The sequence below is a fragment of the Daucus carota genome, chromosome 2 (assembly GCF_001625215.2).
Source record: "Daucus carota subsp. sativus chromosome 2, DH1 v3.0, whole genome shotgun sequence".
Taxonomy (NCBI): Eukaryota; Viridiplantae; Streptophyta; class Magnoliopsida; order Apiales; family Apiaceae; genus Daucus; species Daucus carota.
Genome location: NC_030382.2, coordinates 11868815 through 11893465, shown reverse-complemented (window position 1 = coordinate 11893465; position 24651 = coordinate 11868815). Strand labels below are relative to the sequence as shown.

At 35.9% G+C, this 24651-nt stretch overlaps 2 protein-coding genes and 1 pseudogene across 2 annotated transcripts; 2 read left to right on the top strand and 1 right to left on the bottom strand.

Moving 5' to 3' along the window:
* The first annotated feature begins 419 nt into the window (after positions 1 to 419).
* Positions 420 to 3624, top strand: LOC108208403 (valerianol synthase TPS8-like; annotated as a pseudogene).
* A 7690-nt stretch (positions 3625 to 11314) lies between these two features.
* Positions 11315 to 14662, top strand: LOC108207065 (hedycaryol synthase-like). The gene is given in 8 exon segments (XM_064086254.1): positions 11315 to 11421; positions 11708 to 11981; positions 12381 to 12756; positions 13127 to 13307; positions 13309 to 13346; positions 13452 to 13590; positions 13719 to 13970; positions 14154 to 14662. Coding segments are annotated over 8 exon segments (1647 nt in total). The 5' UTR covers positions 11315 to 11325; the 3' UTR covers positions 14445 to 14662.
* Positions 14663 to 20437: 5775 nt separating this feature from the next.
* LOC135150361 (uncharacterized) lies at positions 20438 to 23631 on the bottom strand. Its single transcript, XM_064086626.1, has 3 exons — positions 23056 to 23631; positions 21774 to 21861; positions 20438 to 21421 (listed from the first exon to the last, which is right to left on the bottom strand). The coding sequence occupies exons 1-3, from the start codon at positions 23629 to 23631 to the stop codon at positions 20481 to 20483; spliced, it is 1605 nt and encodes a 534-aa protein (XP_063942696.1). The 3' UTR covers positions 20438 to 20480.
* Positions 23632 to 24651: the final 1020 nt, after the last annotated feature.

Here is a 24651-nt window from a genome sequence, read left to right as displayed (position 1 = left end):
TCCGAACCTAAGCTGGTGGCTAAAAAAAGATCCAAACCTAACATTAGTGAGTAAAAGGAAACAAAATATAGTTGGGTGGCAAGTTTCTAAAAACACTATAAGTTAAGTGGTAAAAAAATCTATTTTCCCAACTTTATTTGATTAGTTTTATTTTATAATATAAGTGTTAATCTAATATCATTCTGCCTGTTTAAGGCGTGATGCATATTTCGATTGCACGGGTTCATATAATATGTAAATTATCTGGTGGCTAGCTGTGGCAGTCGTCAATTTTAGAAATTTGAGGTGCACGGGTTCATATAATATGTAAATTATCTGGTGGCTAGCTGTGGCAGTCTTCAATTTTAGAAATTTGAGGCACCTGTTGTTGCTATAAAAGGAACACTTCGTAGATGAGTTCAGACAAGTGTTTACGTAGCTCTGTTAAAATGGCTTCTTCACAAATGCTGCTGAGCTCAGTTAACCCTGTTCGTCCATTAGCTCACTTCACTCCTAGTTTGTATGGGAATATCTTTACTTCATCAGCCAATCATGATCAGGTAAAATGTACGACGGTTTTGTTCGCGGGAAATTTTTATTATATTTTATTTGTTTGCACCAGAATTCTAGCGCATGAAAAAGCTAAATACGATAGGAAATGATTTCGTCAAATGACCAAAATTATGACGGATTATTGCTTTCCGTCGTAAATTTTGTGCGCTAACATTTTCATCGTAACAAATCGGTCGTAAAAAACCTGTTTTGTTGTAGTGTTATAAGTACGAATTTGTCTTAAGAAGTGTGGAGTGTTAAGGCTAATTACTTTTTGCTTTAGAATTTTATGCAGTTTAAAGATAAGTATTCAGAAGAAATCCAGTTGCTGGAACAAGAAGTGAGTGCCATGCTAGTGGCTGTAACAAAAGGTGAACTTGGAGAGAAACTGAAATTGATCGATACAATCGAAAGATTGGGACTGTCCTACCACTTCAGTGATCAGATTGAACAACAGCTGGATATTTTGTTCAGAACTGAGGAGGAAAGCGATGATCTCTTTACGGAGGCACTTCGTTTCAGGATTTTAAGACAACATGGCTATGGCATCTCACCTGGTGAGTTTACTTTTCGTGCATGTTATGTTTCATCACAGATCACATAGGAGTAATATTTGCCAGTATGGTCAAAAAAAAAATTCTTTAAGTAGCACATCAATATTTAGATTGACAATGAGAGCTCATGCATCTTTGGAGCAGTGCATAGGGACCAAATTAATAATTGAGGATATTGAGATGAGAGGAGGATTTACCAAAATCATATAGTACTTCATCCGTCCCATAATTTCTGTCTTGTTGATTTTTATATGTATTCCAATACATTTTTAAAATAATAGGGGTACATAATATATTAAAATTTCTTTTTTGTACATAAGTTTGAATCATTAACTTTTGTACCACAAAGGAAACATGTTATTATATCCAGTAACAGGCTTCAACCTGGTGATCCGCAGATGTCTTTAAGAAATTCAAAGATGACGAAACTAGTAAATTCAGTGGATCTCTTACAAAGGATCCCTTAGGTATGCTCAGTTTGTATGAAGCCACTTTCTTAAGGGGTCATGGAGAAGAAGTCCTCGACGAGGCCCTGGCTTTTACCACTTGTCACTTGCAAGCCATGGTATATATCTACCTCAAACTCTTTTGTACAGAAACAGATAAGTCATTCCTTTTCCCAGTCTCTCCACAGGGGAGTCCCAAGACTTGAAGCTCGGTTCTATATATCCGTATATGAAGAAGATCCAATGAAGAATGATAAACTTTTAAGGTTCGCTAAGTTGGATTTTCACCTATTGATGATGATTCATCAACAAGAACTTTGCGAACTAACAAGGTAATGATCAAAGTTAGAATTTTAACATAAATATATATATGCAATTATGCATATATCTCTGTTTTCCAAGCTCTAATCTGAAATTTGAGCAGAACATACTACAATCTTTTAATTATATTATATATAATATCAGTTTATATATAATGATAATATTAATGACAATCGACTAACTATCAAAAAAATATATAAATAAAAGCTTATAATCAACATATAATAAAAAATAAAGTTAATTATATAAGTATACAAATATTACGAGTTTTTAAAATTTTGGGGCCCCTCAAATTTTGAGGTCCTGTGTGTGTTAAGGGCTTCTTGCACATGTTATTGACCGGCCCTGATAATATATAATGTTGGTTGGATTTTTTGTCTAGGTGGTGGGATGATTTGGAACTGGCCTCAAAACTTCCTTATGTGAGGGATAGAATGGTGGAGAATTACTTCTGGGCTGTATCCATATTTTTTGAACCTTGTTACTCTGTCGGCAGAATCACATTTACGAAAATGGTTACCATCCTGGTAATTACAGATGACACTTATGATGCATATGCCACGTTTGATGAACTTGGAGTTTACACAGATGCTGTGGAAAGGTACAGATTTCATTAAAAACAGATATGAAGTCGTTGTAAATCTTCGAAATTCATCATGTAATTTAAGTTGATGACTTTTGAATAGTCTATATATATGCACCATAGGTTTGATAGAAGCTGCATGGATCAGCTTCCTGATTACATGCAGATCTGCTACAAGACGATGCTTGATACTTTTGAAGAATTCGAGGAGGATATGTCGAAGAAAGGAATGTTGTACACCGTTAACTACCTAAAAGAATCTGTATAAACATCTGTCCTCTTTCTTTCTCTACAATCAAAAACTTCAACTAAAATATTCAATTAAATCTCTTTTCTTTAGTTCTAGTACATGTGTGCTTGCAATTTATTACTTTTCGTTTATGGCAACAGTTCAAGGTAACAGTAAGGTCCTATTATCTAGAGGCGAAGTGGTTAAACCAAAAGCATGTGGCTCCGTTTGAAGAATATCTGGCAAATGCAAAGTTGTCAACTGGTCTCTACATGATAAGCTTTGCAACTTTTATGGGTCTAAAAAAAGAAGATGCCACGGTTGAGGCATGTAATTGGGCAAAAAGTTATCCCAAAATTGTTCAAGCCTTATGCTCTGTTGGCCGGCTTAATAATGACATGAGGGATTATGAGGTATGGAAATACAATTACAATACAAAACCTGAGAATACAATACAATATAGCGTTGGTCAAGTGGCCGGCCACTTGACCAACGCTATATGTTTTGGCTGACGCTATGGGCCCTTTTTGTACTAGTGTGTTAATAAGTTTATATCAGTAATCTACTCTTACCTAGATATGATTTACCTTTGTTAGGATGAAAAGAAGAGAGAACACGTGGCCACATCGATCCTTTGCTACACTAAGGAGCATGGTGGTACAAAAGATGAAGCTTGTGCTGAGTTATATAGAAGGATTGAAAATGCTTGGAAGGATGCAAACGAGGCGTTACTAAAGCCATCACCGGTGTCCGTGGAAGTCCTCATGAGACCTTTGAACATGATGAGGATGATAGATGTAACCTACAAGTATGATGATGGATACACAAATCCTCATGCTCTTAAAGAAGCAGTCGAAGCAATGTTCGTTGAACCCATGCCTATATGATGTTATTAATATTAGCAACAAAGGTGCTGTCAACTCCTTCAAGCTGTTAATAAAGTGGAGCAATATGTGTGATTCTGCCTGTTCGTGTGTGGAGCAATAATCTGTTTCGTGTTTTGGTGGTCGGAATTTTCAATAAATTTTTATAATTAAAATATAACCACACTTATCTACTTATAATTAGTGTGACTACATTGTCTGCACCTCTTGCCCTATGGGTAATTCATCTACCTTTCTAATTTGCGCTCAAGTACTGGAGATATACAGCTTTTGTAGTTCTACTGCGGAAAGCACAAAACTAATATTGTGTTTGTGAGGTGAATAAATAAGGAAGCAATGGAATGAAATTTGAAATATATTAGGTATGATTGCTTAAAAATTGCATTCCTTCCTCCATTCCTTACTCCTTATACTAAAATCATACTCTCAATTTTGAAAGAAATGCTCCATTCTCTCCTCTAAGCAATTTTTTCTCAAATCTCATCATTATAATTACCTCGCATATTTTCTTTCATTTTTACTCATTTCATTCTATCCTCCGCCAAACACAACATAACATAATAATACAAAGGCCTATTGTTCTTTCGAGTTAGACTTCTTCTCTGTTTATGGTTTGGTAATTTGGCATACACTATCTTAATTTGATTGGTTGTAACCTTCGATATACTTATGGCCTAGTTGTTACAAGTTCTGCTGAACAAAAAGATCAGGCCTAAAAAGATCTTCACAGGTGCTGCTGACCTCAGTTAATCCTGTTCGTCATTAGCTCACTTCACTCCTAGTTTGTATGGAAATCGATTTACTTCATCAGCCAATAATGTGAGTTAAAATGTATTATTAATAAGTACGAATTTGTCTTAAGAAAAAACTGTGGAGTGGTAAGGCAAATTTCTATTTTAAAGAAAATCCCGTGTACCAACCCCTTTGAGAATTCGTCAAAAACCCGAACTTCATTATATCTGCTACGATTCAGTCCCGACTGCCCCAAATATGGTCGTGACCAAATTCATATATCCATAGGGATCCATTTATGTAAAAATATCAAAAGAAACTTCCTGGTGAAATTTTCATGAAACTCCTGTGTACTAACCCCTTTGAGAATTCGTCAAAAACTTGAACTTCATTATATCTGCTCCGATTCAGTCCTGACTGCCCCAAATATGGCCGTGACCAAATTCATATATCCATAGGGACCCATTTATGTGAAAATATCTAAAGAAACTGCCCGGGGATATTTTCAAGAAATTCCCGTGTACTAACCCCTTTGAGAATTCGTCAAAAACTCGAACTTCATTATATCTGCTACGATTCAGTCCCGACTGCCTCAAATATGGTCGTGACGAAATTCATATATCCAGAGGGACCCATTTATGTGGAAATATCAAAAGAAACTACCCGGGGATATTTTCAAGAAATTCCCGTGTACTAACCCCTTTGAGAATTCGTCAAAAACTCGAACTTCATTATATCTGCTACGATTCAGTCCCGACTTTCTCAAATATGGTCGTGACCAAATTCATATATCCATAGGGACCCATTTATGTGAAAATATCAAAAGAAATTGCCCGGGGATATTTTCAAGAAAATCCCGTGTACTAACCCCTTTGAGAATTCGTCAAAAACTCGAACTTCATTATATCTGCTACGATTCAGTCCCGACTGCCCCAAATATGGTCGTGACGAAATTCATATATCCATAGGGACCCATTTATGTGAAAATATCAAAAGAAAATTCCTGGTGAAATTTTCATGAAACTCCTGTGTACTAACCCCTTTGAGAATTCGTCAAAAACTTGAACTTCATTATATCTGCTTCGATTCAGTCCTGACTACCCCAAATATGGCCGTGACCAAATTCATATATCCATAGGGACCCATTTATGTGAAAATATCTAAAGAAACTGCCCGGGGATATTTTCAAGAAATTCCCGTGTACTAACCCCTTTGAGAATTCGTCAAAAACTCGAAGTTCATTATATCTGCTACGATTCAGTCCTGACTGCCTCAAATATGGTCGTGACGAAATTCATATATCCAGAGGGACCCATTTACGTGGAAATATCAAAAGAAACTACCCGGGGTATTTTCAAGAAATTCCCGTGTACTAACCCCTTTGAGAATTCGTCAAAAACACGAACTTCATTATATTTGCTACGATTCAGTCCCGACTTTCTCAAATATGGTCGTGACCAAATTCATATATCCATAGGGACTTATTTATGTGAAAATATCAAAAGAAACTGCCCGGGGATATTTTCAAGCAATTCCCGTGTACTAACCCCTTTGAGAATTCGTCAAAAACTCGAACTTCATTATATCTGCTACCATTCAGTCCCAACTGCCCCAAATATGGTCGTTACCAAATTCATATATCCATAGGGACCCATTTATATGGAAATATCAAAAGAAACTGCCCGGGGATATTTTCAAGAAATTCCCGTGTACTAACCCCTTTGAGAATTCGTCAAAAACTCGAACTTCATTATATCTGCTACGATTCAGTCCCGACTGCCTCAAATATGGTCGTGACCAAATTCATATATCCATAAGGACCCATTTATGTGAAAATATCAAAAGAAACTGCCCGGGGATATTTTCAAGAAATTCCCGTGTACAAACCCCTTTGAGAATTCGTCAAAAACTCGAACTTCATTATATCTGCTACGATTCCGTCCCGACTGCCTCAAATATGGTCGTGACGAAATTCATATATCCAGAGGGACCCGTTTATGTAGAAATATCAAAAGAAACTGCCCGGGGATATTTTCATAAAATTCCCGTGTACTAACCCCTTTGAGAATTCGTCAAAAACTCGAACTTCATTATATCTGCTACGATTCAGTCCCGACTTTCTCAAATATGGTCGTGACCAAATTCATATATCCATAGGGACTTATTTATGTGAAAATATCAAAAGAAACTGCCCGGGGATATTTTCAAGAAATTCCCGTGTACGAACCCCTTTGAGAATTCGTCAAACTCGAACTTCATTATATCTGCTACCATTCAGTCCCAACTGCCCCAAATATGGTCGTGACCAAATTCATATATCCATAGGGACCCATTTATATGGAAATATCAAAAGAAACTGCCCGGGGATATTTTCAAGAAATTCCCGTGTACTAACCCCTTTGAGAATTCGTCAAAATCTCGAACTTCATTATATCTGCTCCTATTCAGTTCCGACTGCCCTAAATATGGTCGTGACCAAATTCATATATCCATAGGGACCCATTTATATGGAAATATCAAAAGAAACTGCCCGGGGATATTTTCAAGAAATTCCCGTGTACTAACCCCTTTGAGAATTCGTCAAAAACTCGAACTTCATTATATCTGCTACGATTCAGTCCCGACTGCCTCAGATATGGTCGTGACGAAATTCATATATCCAGAGGGACCCATTTATGTGAAAATATCAAAAGAAACTACCCGGGGATATTTTCAAGAAATTCCCGTGTACTAACCCCTTTGAGAATTCGTCAAAAACTCGAACTTCATTATATCTGCTACGATTCAGTCCCGACTTGATCGTATGGACAGGTGCATGACATGCTAATATCATGAAAAAATCGAGCTTATCAAGTAACGGGTATGTATTATTATTTTATATTCACCGATCACCAGCCGGTATATAATTAATTTGAAATGCTATTTAGTTTATAACATCATTATATCAGGAATTTAATATTATTTGATATTATTATTTATGTTGTATTAGCTTACCGCTTGTCTTGGAGTAAAATATATTAGAGTCAATAAAAGTTAAATGATCAGTAACATTTATCTTGAAGCACAATACGTGGAAATAAGGTGAGGCATGTTGGTGTTTCAATTTACTCATCAGAAAATATTGACGAAGGATAATTCGATGATAACCGAAGAATATCTAAACAAATTAGTGCTACAAATAATCATTATGTTGACTTGCTATATTTTAATTGATACATATATCAAGTATGGACTGAGTGTCGAAATAATAGAAAAAAGTGTTCAAAAAATCATTTGCAATACTACATTTCACAAAGCGGTTCAATATAATATTTTGAAATTATATTGTTCTTTTAAAATTTATATTTGTACTTCAACTATTTTTATGTGTTCACTAATATTGAAATCTACACCCTTTACTGATAAGATTTTTTTTATATATACCCAATTATTGGAAGTTTTTTGCGTAAATACTATCATTTTTCAAGGAAAATTGCACAAAATACAAATTTTCAAATTTTTTTGACAAAAATACTAATTTGCATATGCAACTAAATCTGCAACTACAAGATTTTGCATTCATAAATGTACTCTTAATAAAAACTATTTAAATTCCCTTTAATTACATAATAAGTTGTAACTAACTGCAAATGTCCGCTGAATGGCCATACAATGTGGGGTCAGTAATAATATCACAATTCACAAAAGCAACAAAAATATTAACTTAAACCAATGAGAAATCAACTCAAACCAATCAATACCAACCAAGAGTTACAGCACATTGTTCTCTCTATACTCTCTCTCTTTTTCTTTCTCAATCTCCTTGCCTTGATGCCGCCACTCTGTCAATTTTTCTTTCTCAATCTCCTTACCTTGATGCCACCACTCCGTCAAACCTCGACGATCCATTGACATCAACACATCATCAGCAAACAAAGAAATCACCGCGAGCAATCAACCCCACAGATACATACAACCATCAATGAGACACACTGTTATATACAAATGCCCATATGATTAACTTTAATCGAGTATGAATCAACCTTTGATTTCTCCAAAATATAAAGCCCAATTCAGCTCACTGACTGAGAGACAATGAAGCGACAGAGCGAAGAGAGAGAGAGACAAAGAGAAAGCAAAGGAGAGAGTGAGAAGAGACCGAGAGAACAAGAACCGTATATTTCCAAATCACAGACAGGTTTTGAGAAATTTAACGTAATTAAATCTACAAGTTTTTGAAGAAGATAGTATTATTACAATTAATATATTAAAAAAGGGTATATTTGTTTAATACTCTAGATAATAAACGAAATCCCTTTTCAGTGGAATATAAGAGGTATCAAATATCAAAGTATCAAAATTTGGTTACCATGCTATAAAAAAGAATTCTACATTAGTTATATTTTTGTAATTTAACAATTATTTATTTGATAGAATTTCTTATTATAATAATACTATGAAAATGAATTCTATAGTGGACATGATTTTATAATGTAATAAATATTCTTTTGTTAGAATTACACCGGCAACAAAACTATTCTTTTTAAGTTTCAAAATTCATAATATTTAATTCATGAAAAAACTCTATATATATATATATATACTCTTTTTTAACAAGCAAAGTCACAATCTTATATCGGGGTCAGGATATTATAATATAACAATTATACTACTAATAAAATTATACCGTCAACAAAATTATATGTTTTAAATTTTAACTCAAAACATATATATACTATACAAAACAATTACCCGAACCCAACCCGAAGTATCATTATATATTATATAATTATGTAGAGTAAACTTTAGAGTTGTGATCAAAATTTACACCGATTGACAAAAAATTGACGATATTTTCAAATTCTCAAAAAGGTGGCCAAATATTGTCTCCGTTTTTTAGAGAATGGCTCCCGTTAAATATCATCAATGGGAGTAACCGTAGAGGGGTAAAAACGTATTTTACGATCATCCAACCTACTTAGCCCCTCCCCCTTTCCTTCTTGTCTGCACAGGCGGCACCATCACATTCAGCCACCTGCCACCAAACACCAACACACTCATTGGTCTTCTTTCCCCATGTTCTATTACTACCACCGTGGAGATGCCTGTTTCGGTCGAGCTCACCAACTTCGATGAAACTCCGACCATTTACCACCCCTGCAAAAACCCCAGCCACAACTATAACTCCGGCCACCCCTATGGGCTCTGTCAATTGGCTCCTTTAAGGACCTAAATTCGGCAATTAAACAATTACGTGCGACATTATCGGAAGAATTGACATTTGGGTTTATAATTCTCGATGAGCATATAGGGTGTTTGCATTTTAAAGAATAGGGTTTGTGTTCTCTTGAATTTTGGTTTCTGGGGTTTGTGTTTTCTTGAGGGGATTGAAGATGAAGGGGAGTTAACGGGGCCGTGAGGGAGTCTCGGTGGTGCTTGAAACAGCAGGTTGATAAAAGCTTTGGTTGGAGATGGGTGATGGGGTGCGGGGGTTGGGTTAGAGTAGAGACAGGATGGAAGAGAGAAGGGAGAGAAGAAATAAGGGTAGTTCTATAACTTCACAAGTATATGACTTAGATATTCTTTAAAAAATCAAAGTTATATCATTTACCGTTAAGGTTTTAACGGCACTTTAACGGGAGCCACTCTTTTAAAAAGCGGAGACAAAATTTAGCCATCTTTCTGAGAATTTGGAAACCTAGCTAATTTTTTGAATTCGGTGTAAACTTTGGCCACAACTTTGAAATTTACTCTAATTATGTATTATATTTAAATTTATATTAAAAATTACTTAAACTTGACATATATTTAAGCAAATTTATTCTCTTATAATCTCATTAAATGAAATATATATATATTTTTTAATTTATAATAATAAAATTTAATATTCTAGAATAAAAATAATTAAATTTTAATTAAATTTACGGTCACTTTGTGTCATTTTCCGGTGGATCGGGTTAAGAACAAGTTGTATAAGGGTTTAAATTTTAAACTCATTTTGAGTTCAGTTTGACTCAAAAACTGGACAGGATAACAAAACCAACGCGAACCCGATCCAACTCGACACTACAAGAAAAAAGGCTAAAAGCGACCGTCAAAATTTGGTCACTTTTATCTAAAAGCGACCGTGTGCGGTCGCTTTTAACTAAAAGCTACCGCAGAGAGTTGGTAGCTTTGAAGAGGGTCGCTTTTATTGATCTCGGTCGCTTTTATATAAAAGCTACCGCTTTGTTGGTCGCTTTTGTTAAAAATTCAATCCTTTATATCACTGCAAATTTTGGCCTATTTTGAATTTCCCGCCAATTCTACACCAACATTGAAAAGCGACCATAATAAAAGCTACCACATACAAAAACTACCAAATAAAAGCGACCGCTGTTAAAAGCCACCAATAGCAGTCACTTTTATTACAAAAACGACCAAATAAAAGCTACCACATACAAAAGCTACCAATTAAAAGCGACCGCTATTAAAAGCCACCGTTAGCGGTCGCTTTTATTACTCAGACAATTAAATTCTATACTCATGTTAAAAACGACCGAATATGGTGGCTTTTATTCGTGGTGGCTTTTACTTGGTCGCTTTTAATCAGTTTTCTTGTAGTGCGAAATCGCCATCCACGATCTCTATATGAATTCTGAAACGTATATTTGATTGTATCAAGAAAAAGGAAATGTCTTACCCTATGATCTATAGCTCACTACCGTGTTTAAGTATTTTGGTCTCAAGTAATTAGATGACAAGGAAATCGCCACTGAAGTGTATGATAGTATTAGACTTACCCAGTTAAGTTTAATCTAACTTTACCTTTTATTTTTAAGTGTTAATTAATTCTGATCTTTATTTGATTAGTTTTATTTCATAACATATGTGTTAAACTAATATCATTCTGCCTGCCAAAGAGTGTTCAAGGCGTGATGCATATTTCGATTGCACGGGTTCATATAATATGTAAATTATCTGGTGGCTAGCTGTGGCAGTAGTCAATTTTAGAAATTTGAGGCACCTGTTGTTGCTATAAAAGGAACACTTCGTAGATGAGTTCAGACAAGTGGCTTCTTCACAAATGCTGCTGAGCTCAGTTAACCCTGTTCGTCCATTAGCTCACTTCACTCCTAGTTTGTATGGGAATATCTTTACTTCATCAGCCAATCATGATCAGGTAAAATGTATGTTTACTTTACGACGGTTTTGTTCGCGGGAAATTTTTATTATATTTTATTTGTTTGCACCAGAATTCTAGCGCATGAAAAAGCTAAATACGATAGGAAATGATTTCGTCAAATGACCAAAATTATGTCGGATTATTGCTTTCCGTCGTAAATTTTGTGCGCTAACATTTTCATCGTAACAAATCGGTCGTAAAAAACCTGTTTTGTTGTAGTGTTATAAGTACGAATTTGTCTTAAGAAGTGTGGAGTGTTAAGGCTAATTACTTTTTGCTTTAGAATTTTATGCAGTTTAAAGATAAGTATTCAGAAGAAATCCAGTTGCTGGAACAAGAAGTGAGTGCCATGCTAGTGGCTGTAACAAAAGGTGAACTTGGAGAGAAACTGAAATTGATCAATACAATCGAAAGATTGGGACTGTCCTACCACTTCAGTGATCAGATTGAACAACAGCTGGATATTTTGTTCAGAACTGAGGAGGAAAGCGATGATCTCTTTACGGAGGCACTTCGTTTCAGGATTTTAAGACAACATGGCTATGGCATCTCACCTGGTGAGTTTACTTTTCGTGCATGTTATGTTTCATCACAGATCACATAGGAGTAATATTTGCCAGTATGGTCAAAAAAAAAATTCTTTAAGTAGCACATCAATATTTAGATTGACAATGAGAGCTCATGCATCTTTGGAGCATGCAGTGCATAGGGACCAAATTAATAATTGAGGATATTGAGATGAGAGGAGGATTTACCAAAATCATATAGTACTTCATCCGTCCCATAATTTCTGTCTTGTTGATTTTTATATGTATTCCAATACATTTTTAAAATAATAGGGGTACATAATATATTAAAATTTCTTTTTTGTACATAAGTTTGAATCATTAACTTTTGTACCACAAAGGAAACATGTTATTATATCCAGTAACAGGCTTCAACCTGGTGATCCGCAGATGTCTTTAAGAAATTCAAAGATGATGAAACTGGTAAATTCAGTGAATCTCTTACGAAGGACCCCTTAGGTATGCTCAGTTTGTATGAAGCCACTTTCTTAAGGGGTCATGGAGAAGAAGTCCTCGACGAGGCCCTCGCTTTTACCACTTGTCACTTGCAAGCCATGGTATCTACCTCAAACTCTTTTGTACAGAAACAGATAAGTCATTCCTTTTCCCAGTCTCTCCACAGGGGAGTCCCAAGACTTGAAGCTCGGTTCTATATATCAGTATATGAAGAAGATCCAATAAAAAATGATAAACTTTTAAGGTTCGCTAAGTTGGATTTTCACCTATTGATGATAATTCATCAACAAGAACTTTGCGAACTAACAAGGTAATGATCAAAGTTAGAATTTTAACATAAATATATATATGCAATTATGCATATATCTCTGTTTTCCAAGCTCTAATCTGAAATTTGAGCAGAACATACTACAATCTTTTAATTATATTATATATAATATCAGTTTATATATAATGATAATATTAATGACAATCGACTAACTATCAAAAAAATGTATAAATAAAAGCTTATAATCAACATATAATAAAAAATAAAGTTAATTATATAAGTATACAAATATTACGAGTTTTAAAATTTTGGGGCCCCTCAAATTTTGAGGTCCTGTGTGTGTTAAGGGCTTCTTGCACATGTTATTGACCGGCCCTGATAATATATAATGTTGGTTGGATTTTTTGTCTAGGTTGTGGGATGATTTGGAACTGGCCTCAAAACTTCCTTATGTGAGGGATAGAATGGTGGAGAATTACTTCTGGGCTGTATCCATATTTTTTGAACCTTGTTACTCTGTCGGCAGAATCACATTTACGAAAATGGTTACCATCCTGGTAATTACAGATGACACTTATGATGCATATGCCACGTTTTGATGAACTTGGAGTTTACACAGATGCTGTGGAAAGGTACAGATTTCATTAAAAACAGATATGAAGTCGTTGTAAATCTTCGAAATTCATCATGTAATTTAAGTTGATGACTTTTGAATTGTCTATATATATGCACCATAGGTTTGATAGAAGCTGCATGGATCAGCTTCCTGATTACATGCAGATCTGCTACAAGACGATGCTTGATACTTTTGAAGAATTCGAGGAGGATATGTCGAAGAAAGGAATGTTGTACACCGTTAACTACCTAAAAGAATCTGTATAAACATCTGTCCTCTTTCTTTCTCTACAATCAAAAACTTCAGCTAAAATATTCAATTAAATCTCTTTTCTTTAGTTCTAGTACATGTGTGCTTGCAATTTATTACTTTTCGTTTATGGCAACAGTTCAAGGTAACAGTAAGGTCCTATTATCTAGAGGCGAAGTGGTTAAACCAAAAGCATGTGGCTCCGTTTGAAGAATATCTGGCAAATGCAAAGTTGTCAACCGGTCTCTACATGATAAGCTTTGCAACTTTCATGGGTCTAAAAAAAGAAGATGCCACGGTTGAGGCATGTAATTGGGCAAAAAGTTATCCCAAAATTGTTCAAGCCTTATGCTCTGTTGGCCGGCTTAATAATGACATGAGGGATTATGAGGTATGGAAATACAATTACAATACAAAACCTGAGAATACAATACAATATAGCGTTGGTCAAGTGGCCGGCCACTTGACCAACGCTATATGTTTTGACTGACGCTGTAGACCCTTTTTGTACTAGTGTGTTAATAAGTTTATATCAGTAATCTACTCTTACCTAGATATGATTTACCTTTGTTAGGATGAAAAGAAGAGAGAACACGTGGCCACATCGATCCTTTGCTACACTAAGGAGCACGGTGGTACAAAAGATGAAGCTTGTGCTGAGTTATATAGAAGGATTGAAAATGCTTGGAAGGATGCAAACGAGGCGTTACTAAAGCCATCACCGGTGTCCGTGGAAGTCCTCATGAGACCTTTGAACATGATGAGGATGATAGATGTAACCTACAAGTATGATGATGGATACACAAATCCTCATGCTCTTAAAGAAGCGGTCGAAGCAATGTTCATTGAAGCCATGCCTATATGATGTTATTAATATTAGCAACAAAGGTGCTGGCAACTCCTTCAAGCTGTTAAATAAAGTGGAGCAATATGTGTCATTCTGCCTGTTCGTGTGTGAAGCAATAATCTGTTTCGTGTTTTGGTGGTCGAAATTTTCAATATATTTTTATAAAATGTAACCACACTTATCTACTTATAATTAGGGTGACTACATTGTCATCTACCTTTCTAATTTGCGCTCAAGTACTGGAGATATACAGCTCTTGTAGTTCTACTGCGAAAAGCACAAAACTTATAATATTGTGTTTGTTTAATCGAGGTGAATAAATGCGGAAGGAATGGAATGAAATTTGAACTATATTACATAAAATTGTTCAAAAATTCCATTCCTTCCTCCATTCCTTACCCCTTATTAGAGCTGAACAAAAAGACCGGGCCTAAAAAGACCGTCTGGTCTGGCCCGGTAAAAAGACCGGATAAAGCCCGTCTACTAAAAGCCCGGCCCGGTCTTTATCTGGCGTGCAAGTCCTTACAAGTCCTTGATTTTTTGTCAAAAATCTGGCCCGGCCCGGCCCGGCAAAAAATCTGGCCTGGATAAAGACCGGGCCTGATAAAAGACCGGTCTAAAGCCTGGATAAAAGCCCGAAAAGCCCGGATGAAAAGCCCGATTAACCTATAAATCGGAGTTTTTTACACATCCAAGTCCATGTATAAATATTAAACATATCCCCACATCAACTAGATTAATTAATGCTACATGTACTGACACAAATTTATATACAAAATTTAAATTAATTTCAATCAATTCAAGATATGTATACATATATATCACGTCAATTCATTTATACAACTCAAATTTCAGTTAAATAGAATGATATGGAAAAACTCAATAAAAAAAGATAATATAATTATTTAAAATCAAAACTAAAAAAAGCCCGGATAAAAGCCCAGTTAAATCTGGCCCGGCCTGGTAGGCCGAAGTAGGCCTCATTTTTTCATAATAAATCTGGCCCGGCCCGGCCCGGTTTTTGAAAAGCCCGGTCCGGGCTTTTGAAGGACCGGTCCCGGGCCTAGTGGGCCGGTCCTTTTGTTCAGCTCTACCCCTTATACTAAAATCATACTCTCAATTTTGAAAAAAAAATCCTCCATTCTCTCCTCTAAACAATTTTTTCTCAAATCTCATCATTATAATTACCTCGCATATTTTCTTTCATTTTTACTCATTTCATTCTATCCTCCACCAAATACAACATAACATAATAATACAGAGGCCTACTTTCAAGTTAGACTTATTCTCTGTTTATGGTTTGGTAATTTGGTATACACTATCTTAATTAATTTGATTGATTGTGGCACGTCTAAACCTATTACTATTTAAAGTAACCTTCGATATACTTGGCCTAGTTGTTACAAGTTCTGCTGAACAAAAAGATCAGGCCTAAAAAGATCTTCACAGGTGCTGCTGACCTCAGTTAATCCTGTTCATCATTAGCACACTTCACTCCTAGTTTGTATGGAAATCGATTTACTTCATCAGCCAATAATGATGAGTTAAAATGTTTATTAATAAGTACGAATTTGTCTTAAGAAAAAACTGTGCAGTGGTAAGGCAAATTTCTATTTGCGTTTGAATTTTACGTAGTTTAAAGATAAGTATTTAAAAGAAATCAAGTTGCTGCAACAAGAAGGGAGTGATATGCTAGTGGCTACAACAAAAAGTGAACCTGGAGAGAAACTGAAATTGATCAATACAATTGAAATATTGGGACTGTCGTACCACTTCGTTTTAGGATTTATTTTCTACTCAAGATTAATTATCTAATGAACCACTTATTACACCCTGATGTTTCAAGCGGGTCACCAAAATTCTTTTGGTGGGTTGTTGTCTGTTAAATGAGTTTAAAATGCTTGACCGAAAAGACTGACATGTAAACTATGAGTCACAGCTTCAACAGACCTAGTCATAGCCTATGACTAGTTCTGTTGAATAACTAAGCCATGTCAGCATTGAACCATGAAAAATGTTTGACTAAAGGAAAAGCTCATCGATACAAAAGCAAAGCTAACAAAAGAAAGAGAAGCTGATGAACTACTTTATATTTCTAATGCAAGTGCAATATGAAGTGACATAATTTATCTAAACAGTAACAGCAAAATCATATTACCATCAAAATAAAAGTATAAAACTATTCAACAGCATAGCTAAATAGCAAAATACATGTTTCAAAAAGAGATTCTGTACCGCCGAAATAAATATAAACTGGTTTCACCAGGACAAACACCAAAAGACCAGATACATGTTTAAAATAGCAAAATACCGAAATATAGAATAAAACTAGAATTTCTGAATATTGTCTTCATAAGAACCACTGCATGTTCCTTTCTTTGTAACTTGTGCTGAGGTTGGTGTATTTGTTGACTGTGTAGGTTGTGAACTCCGGAGATGCAGATATGGCCTTCTAAATTTTGGTCTGGGTTGAGCTTCTAATTTCTTTTTGCCTTTACCAATATAAGAACCACCATCCCCTTCATTAAACTTAGAGTGGATATTGGTTGGTTCCTTAATGACTATAGTCACTTCCTTTCTCCTCACTTGTAATTTTGGTCTCTTTGAAGGTGCTGTTGGGACTCCCTGATCTGCTCTACTTTTTTCCGCAAGATGGGTTTCAGGATCAACATTATTTGCTTCTTCCTCTGTATCATTATTTGCATTTCCTTCTGCATTATTATTTGAAGGCTTGTTCGGGCACTTTGTGCACCTATGTCCAGGCTGTTTACAAAAGCTGCAATGCTTTTTCTTTCCACCAGAATACCTTCGAACATTAGGCTGACTAGTTCTACTCCTATTTCCACCTTCCCATGCTTATCTTCTCCTTTGTTTTTTCGGTCCACCTCTCAACTTTTTGGGCATGAATGGTGGGAGCATCTCATCAGTAGAATGACTTTCCCAAAATTCCACACCCTTTAAAGCGGCGAGAGAGTGCTTATATGCTTCAACTATGTTACTTAGACTCGGGTATGGCATGTCGGATATGACACATATCTAAGTGTCGGACTCGATATTTTTGAAAAATTAGGATACGGGGACACATATCTTGAGGAGTGTCTAATTCTTAGACACTCCTCAAGATGTTTAACATCAGTGCCTGATTTAAGTTATTCTTCTTTGAAGTGTCAAAAGTTTAGCCTAATAATAAAAGTGAATGTCACTTGGTTATAAAATTGTGAATTCTTTATATACACACACATATCATTAACAAAAGAAGCCTTTTGAATTATTTTTTTCTGATCTAAACATTAGATTATTACTTGCATACAGCATATATAAGTATAAAGTATATAATTATTTGATCAAAATTTCTTATTTTATATAAATAATGATCTTCTATTATTATTGTAGTATATATCTACCAATGTGATAGCTACATCATTGAAATTAAAGTTATAGATGTTCGGAAGGAAAAACAAAACATTGCTGTAGCAGTCAAGGTGACATGATCAATGGCATTGAGTTTTGTAGGTTCAGTTTCCAGTCTTGCTGAAACTTAAATTGGAAGCTCTGAATATTGACTTGGAAGAGATAGAGTTTGGCGGAGATGATTCCCTCTGCCAATTACTAGTCATAATTTTAAGCTGTGATAAAAAAATACAACTTCCAAGTGCATGGAAACTTCCATTATATAATCTGGAGAGCTTAAATTTGAGACACTGTTTGTCGGATGTGCTGAAATCTCAATGCTTCTTCCACAAATTAAAGTTTCTTATAGTTGATGAACTGGAGTGCTCTACACTTTCCTCCTTTTCGGTGCTTGAAAGTCTAAAACAACTCCAGGGATTAGTTATATCTAACTGTAGTATGTTGGAAGAAATTGTGGAGGATGAGGATGCAAAGGGTGATGAAGTTTCCGGCATGGATAAGAAGACAATTACATTCTTCAACCTACAATCAGTTCTTCTTGATGGGTTGCCCAACCTCAAAAGTTTTTTCCATGGCACTAATTGTGAGTTACATATGCCCTCATTAGTACGTGTGGGAGTTGATAATTGTGGAGTCTCTACTCTCTTTACATGCTCTTTCTTGCAGGAACTCAATCAACTCGAAGACTTGGTAGTATGTAACTGCAAATTGGTGGAAGGCATTGTCGCAGATACGAGGGATAGTGAACCTTCTGACACCAATGACAAGATTATCACACTCCCTAAACTCTCACTGGTTAAACTTCATAAATTGCCAAACCTCAAAAGTTTTATCCATGGCGCTAATTATGAGTTACATATGCCTGCTTTAGTAGACATGAGAGTTGTTAATTGTGGACTGTCTACTCTTTTTACATGCTCTGTCTTGCAGAAACTCAAACAACTCAAAGAATTGTCCGTGGATAGCTGCAGAGTGTTAGAAGGCATTGTTGCGGATACAAAGGGTATTGAAGCTTCTGGCACCAAAGACAAGATTATCATGCTGCCCAAACTTTCATCAGTTAAACTTGAGAAATTGCCAAACCTCAAAAGTTTTATCCGCGGTGCTAATTATGAGTTGCATGTGCCTGCTGTAGTACATGTGGGAGTTATTAATTGTGGACTCTCTACTCTTTTTACATGTTCCGTCTTGCGGAAACTCAAACTCCTCGAAGGATTATTTGTGGATAGCTGTGAATTGTTGGAAGGCATTGTTGCGGATACAAGGGGTATGGAAGCTTCTGACACCAGTGACAAGATTATCACACTCCCTAAACTCTCATCAGATCATCTAGACAAATTGCCAAACCTCAGAAGTTTTATCCATGGCGTTAACTATGAGTTGCATATGCCTGCTTTAGAAGGAATGATAGTCGCTAACTGTGTACTCACTACTCTTTTTCCCTGCTCCGTCTTCCAAACACTCCAGCAACTCAAATGGTCAGTGGTATACGAGTGCAGATTGCTGGAAAGCATTGGTGGGGATGCAAGGGTTATCAACACTTCTGACACCAAGATTTTCAAACTTCCTTAACTCAAACATGTTCTTCTTAGAGATTTGCCAAATTTCAAATGTTTGAGTCTCGCAGTAGGCTACTCCCTCCGTCCCATTTTATGTGACCTTATTTTCTTTTTGGGACGTCCCAAAAAGAATGAACTTAGAATACTTACTATTTTTGAACACTACTTTTCACTATCACACCCACTAACTCTATATTTTATACTCTCCTACTATTAAATAAACATTATTACACCCATTACTTTTCTCCACTATCTCAAATCTATTATTAAATATTGATAGGTCCCACCACTTTACCCACTTTTCAACTATATATATTATCTTTTTCTTAATCTCCATGAAAGTCAAACCCGTTGATATAAAATGGGAGGTAGTATGATTTAAATATGCCCATGCTACTTGAATTTCGACTGTTCAGCTGTCCCCGTATATGCTAATATGCTGATATATATAATTCCATCTTGTGAAATAATCTCTGTTACTTATTACTAGCAAATAACCGGTGCTTGTATATATTTTCATTTCATAATTATATCTATGAATTACTAATTAGTAATTACTAGCAAACAAATGACAAGTTCGGGTCTAGTTGACTTTTACGTAATTAACATGATTTTTTGTTTAATTAATAACAAAACTATGGTGGTGTTTGGCCGGCTTAGAAGCCCGGCTTATGAGTATATAAGTTAGAAGCACTTATTCATATCGTTTATGAAAAAGGTCAAGAAGTACTTATAAGAATCTGAAAATGCTAGCTTTTGTTTCATGACTTCTACTCTTTTTTCAAACACTTTAATCACTTATAAGTCTGAACTTGCTTTTAACTTCTACTTTACTTCTTTGCTTTAAGAAAGAAGCACTTATTTTAAGCTCATTCAAACGGCTTCTGTAGTTAACATTATATCTTTTCCATTGCATAAGAAATATGAACTAGGTGGAACTTGCAAGGAGAAAGGAGATTATCATTAATTAAAGTGCATAATACAGAGAAGAAATTTTGCCTCTTAACAGAAGAAAAAAGAAAATGTCTTAGTAAGCTTGTTTTTGTGGTAATCGTGCTCTGTTTAACAAAATCCAGCAGCTGGCTCAAGGTATCCAAGGATATCCACTGCCGCTAACAGCAGCAGAACCTCCAACTTGCCCAGGATTATACCCCTGAGTGCAGGCACGGAGGAGATTGCTCACGGTGCTCAGGCCATAGTTTAGCGCTCCTAGCCGGCCCCTGATTGAATTCTGGTATATGTCCTTGGGAATAGCTCGCTTGACCTTAGCCATTTTACCATTGAGTTCATGGAAAGATGTCCAGTGTAGCACCTCATCTACTGCCTCCTCTGAGTCAAATGTGATGAAACCAAAACCTCTAGGCCTTTGTGTGAAGTGATCATACATTACCTTAACATTTGTGATTGTCCCAAACTGATAAAAATAATCCATCAAGTCATTCTCTGTGACTGTGGACGATAAACCTCCTACAAATATTGTTTTAGTACTCGTGGGAACTGGCAGATCTTGAAAACTGCTCCTGATCCTGTTAGGAGTTTGCTGATCATGCCTAGGAACAGCCTCGTTTGCCTCTACCTGTAGACTAACCCGACGTAGAATATCATTCATAACACGCATGCATTGCACCAATTCCACCACGACAGCATTCTGCAAAACCATCCAGCCCTCATTCCTCATAGCCATTGACGCAATACCCTGTGGATTTGGCAAATTGGCTCCATTCTGAACATTGTTCGTTTCAGTAAAGCCTTGAGTATGATTTCCATTCTGACTGTCGTTCCTTGGTTGAGTAAACGCCTGACCAGAGCCTCCATTCTGATTCATTGTAGAACCACCCGTGTAGCTTGGACCATCTGCAGGGACGGTATTACTTTGCACAGAAGTTACAGGAACTTGATTTGCTTCATTGTACATCATAGGATATCCACCAAGATCAGTTCTCATTTGTCCTTGATCTGAGAAAGTATTGGTGTCGACGAAACTACTTGGCTGTGGCAACCAGGGAACATATCCATGAAGAGCTTCTGTAATCCAACAATACACTGCTTAGTTTTCTTAACAGATAATACATGAGTACTATAACATCAAAGACATCAAACAACAAGTGGAAATAGCAGAACAAGAAACAAAGTAATTTATGATTTAGTTCCGTATTTTCGATCATATCAATCCCCTTAATATTCTATGAAATCAGATAAATAGTACTAATCAAACAAATCCTGTTCTTTTTCCTAGTTCATCCCAGACCTTACCCCCGCTACCAGAGGGACTAAATAAAACAGTTCCCATAAAAACCGCGAAAAAAATCAAAAATCACGCAAACACACAACATAAAATCATCTGCATAACATAAAAACAATGTGAAAGAAAAGGTACCATGAACAGCATTGCTCTGATCAAAACACAGAGGTCTCGGAGAAAAGCAGGAGTATTTCGAAGAACTTGCACAGCCCAAATCAAGATTCTGCAGAGAAGACATCATGTTATTATAGCTATGATCTTGAGGGTGAGTTGAGACCAGTGGGCTATTGTAATATACCATGATCAAACACTTGAAAACTCTGAAAAAGAAGATGTAACGAGAAAGATTTATAATGAAACTGATGGCTTTGTGGTGTTTATATAGAGACTTCTTGTTCCGATTCCTGCAATGATTCGAAAAGCTCTGCATGCAAATTATTGTACAAATTTTATTTAGGTATACAAATTAATAGTTGAATATCCTTATTTGAATTGAACTTGGAGTCACAAATTCCTTATAACTTACTATAACTTAGAGTTTACAAGCTGATAGATATTCTTATTTGAACCAAATTCGAATTACAAGATTCTTTATAATTCGGACTTTACAAGTTATAATTGAAAGCAAGATTTTCTTTGTAGATTTTTCTGAAATTATTTGAGATTATATATGTTTGTAATAGTCTCTTCAAAAAAAATATATGTTTGTAATCCTAAAATATTGTATTATTAATTGGTTTTACTTCTCTCCTCTATTAAGAACTAAAATTAATTTATACTACATGTCGCTCTCATTTCTTTACATTGCACGGCTCGACCACATTTTAAAACGTATACAAAATATAGTTTAATGACTTATTTTTTAAATGTTTCTTTTTTATATAAAAATATAAATATCAAATTTTTGTTCATAAGAAAAAAAAAGTTTAAAATATTTTATATATTATGCATGTGGAGTCTTTCGTTCTCCGACGTAAGGGGGACGAGGGAGTATGTAATTTGAAACTCTACTTCTTAACCAGAAATCCGAACATTACCAGGATAAATATAATGTTCCAGATAATACAGAATGATTTTGTTGAATATTAATCAATTTTAACCATAAATAGGATAAAATTTTTAAAATTAATTTAGAAAATTGATTATTTTGTTAAACAGATGAAGGACAAAGACCGGGCTAAAGTTTACTCTTTTCCCATCAGCAGGAATATGTGAGAGACAGAAAACATTAGGATGAAAATATACTCTTAAAAAAAATCAAACTGGATTTTTACTTTCTTTTTTTTGACGAAAAGCTAAGATTTCATTACGTGCTCAAATCCATGGAAATACATTGTTGAATCGAAGTAGGAACAGAACTCCTATCGATTATACGACCGGACAAATAATATGATTCCCGTGCTATCTGATGGGCTACCATATCAGCAGATCGTTTAACAAAAAACAAACTGACGTTGTTCAACCTACGGAGTAGGCACTCCTCAATAATCGACCCAAAGTAGGATCGCATAGCTACTTGGCTTCTGATATCTTGCACTACACCAAGACAGTCAGTCTCCACAGTAGCGTCATGCCAATCTCGAATCTCCATCCAGCTAAGGGCCTCCTTGAACGCCATAGCCTCTGCCATAAGGGGTGTGACCATGTTCGGATAAAAAATTGCTTTAGCTTCGATAAGATCTCCACTGCAATCTCTGGCCACCATACCAAAACCCACTCCCTGACGTTCCCCAAAAACAACTGCATCAACTGATACCTTGACTTTATTTGGTTGAGGCTTAACCCAAGTGCAAGCTCCATCTCCTTCAAGAACAGGTTGAAGAGGAGTGACAAACGATCTGCTTTGGGTCGCTTTCCACTGTGCAAGATACTGCCTTGCTGCTGCTACTATTTTAAGAGCCGAATAAGTTTTCTGATTCCGTATGAGATCATTACGTGACGTCCAGAGTGACCAACACAGCATAACTATCTCAGCGTGCTTTGTAGAATCCATTGTACTGAACATTGTCAACAGCCAAGAATTAAAGCAAGAGGCGTCGAAAAAATTGATACCTGGTAAGAGAAGCAGCTAACTTTGTTGAGCATACTGGCAGGTAAGCAGACTATGAAGAATTGATTCCTCTGCCAGATGACACACAGGGCAGGTAGAATTAACTGGTACTCTTTTAATCTGAAGTTGAACTAGAGTAGGGAGACACGCAGACAAAGCTCTCCACACCAAATTTAAAGCTTTATGCGGAGCTTTAATACGCCATAACAACTGCCAGACTTCATCCCTGTTCTCATCATACCAACTACCTCTCTGAGCTTAAAGCAATTTATAAGCTGATTTTACAGAATAATTCCCTGACTCCTATAAGTTCCAGAACAACTTGTCATCACAGCTCGAAGCTGCAATATGAATTGCTAGCACGAGTGCCTGGTCTCTCTCATTCAAAACATCACGAATCACCTCTACATCCCATTCCTTCGAGTCAAGACACATTAGATTTGCAACTGTTTTGCCCTGTAATGGTTCTAGGGAAGAGGTAATGAAAGGATTTGCATCACCTAACAACCATGGTTGGTCTATGAAAGGCATATGTTCAGCCTATTTGTATTTAAAGAGGTACAACTCAACTCAGATAAGAAAGCTCAAGTAAATAGCAAGTCATCGGAATCCGTACGAAGAACGTCAAATGATTCATGGGAATTATATGTCAGATAAATTCCAGGATGCTGCTGCACACCACTGAAAGAAATTCATTAATATGTTCAAGCCTCAGTGCACAAATAATCTTTTGTGGCACGTCCAGGAGTTCAGAAGATATAAAGTTTCTATACTTTATTTTATCAGAAGATTCCATTTAATGAAGAAGTACTTACAAGACGAAGACTCGACGAACAAACCAAATTCTTATTGTTTATTTGACGAAGAATATTTGATTTAATTAGATATAGATGAACCAGACAGTACATCTGTGTATTTTTTACAAATTACTCCCTCCGTCCCATTTTATGTGACCTCATTTCT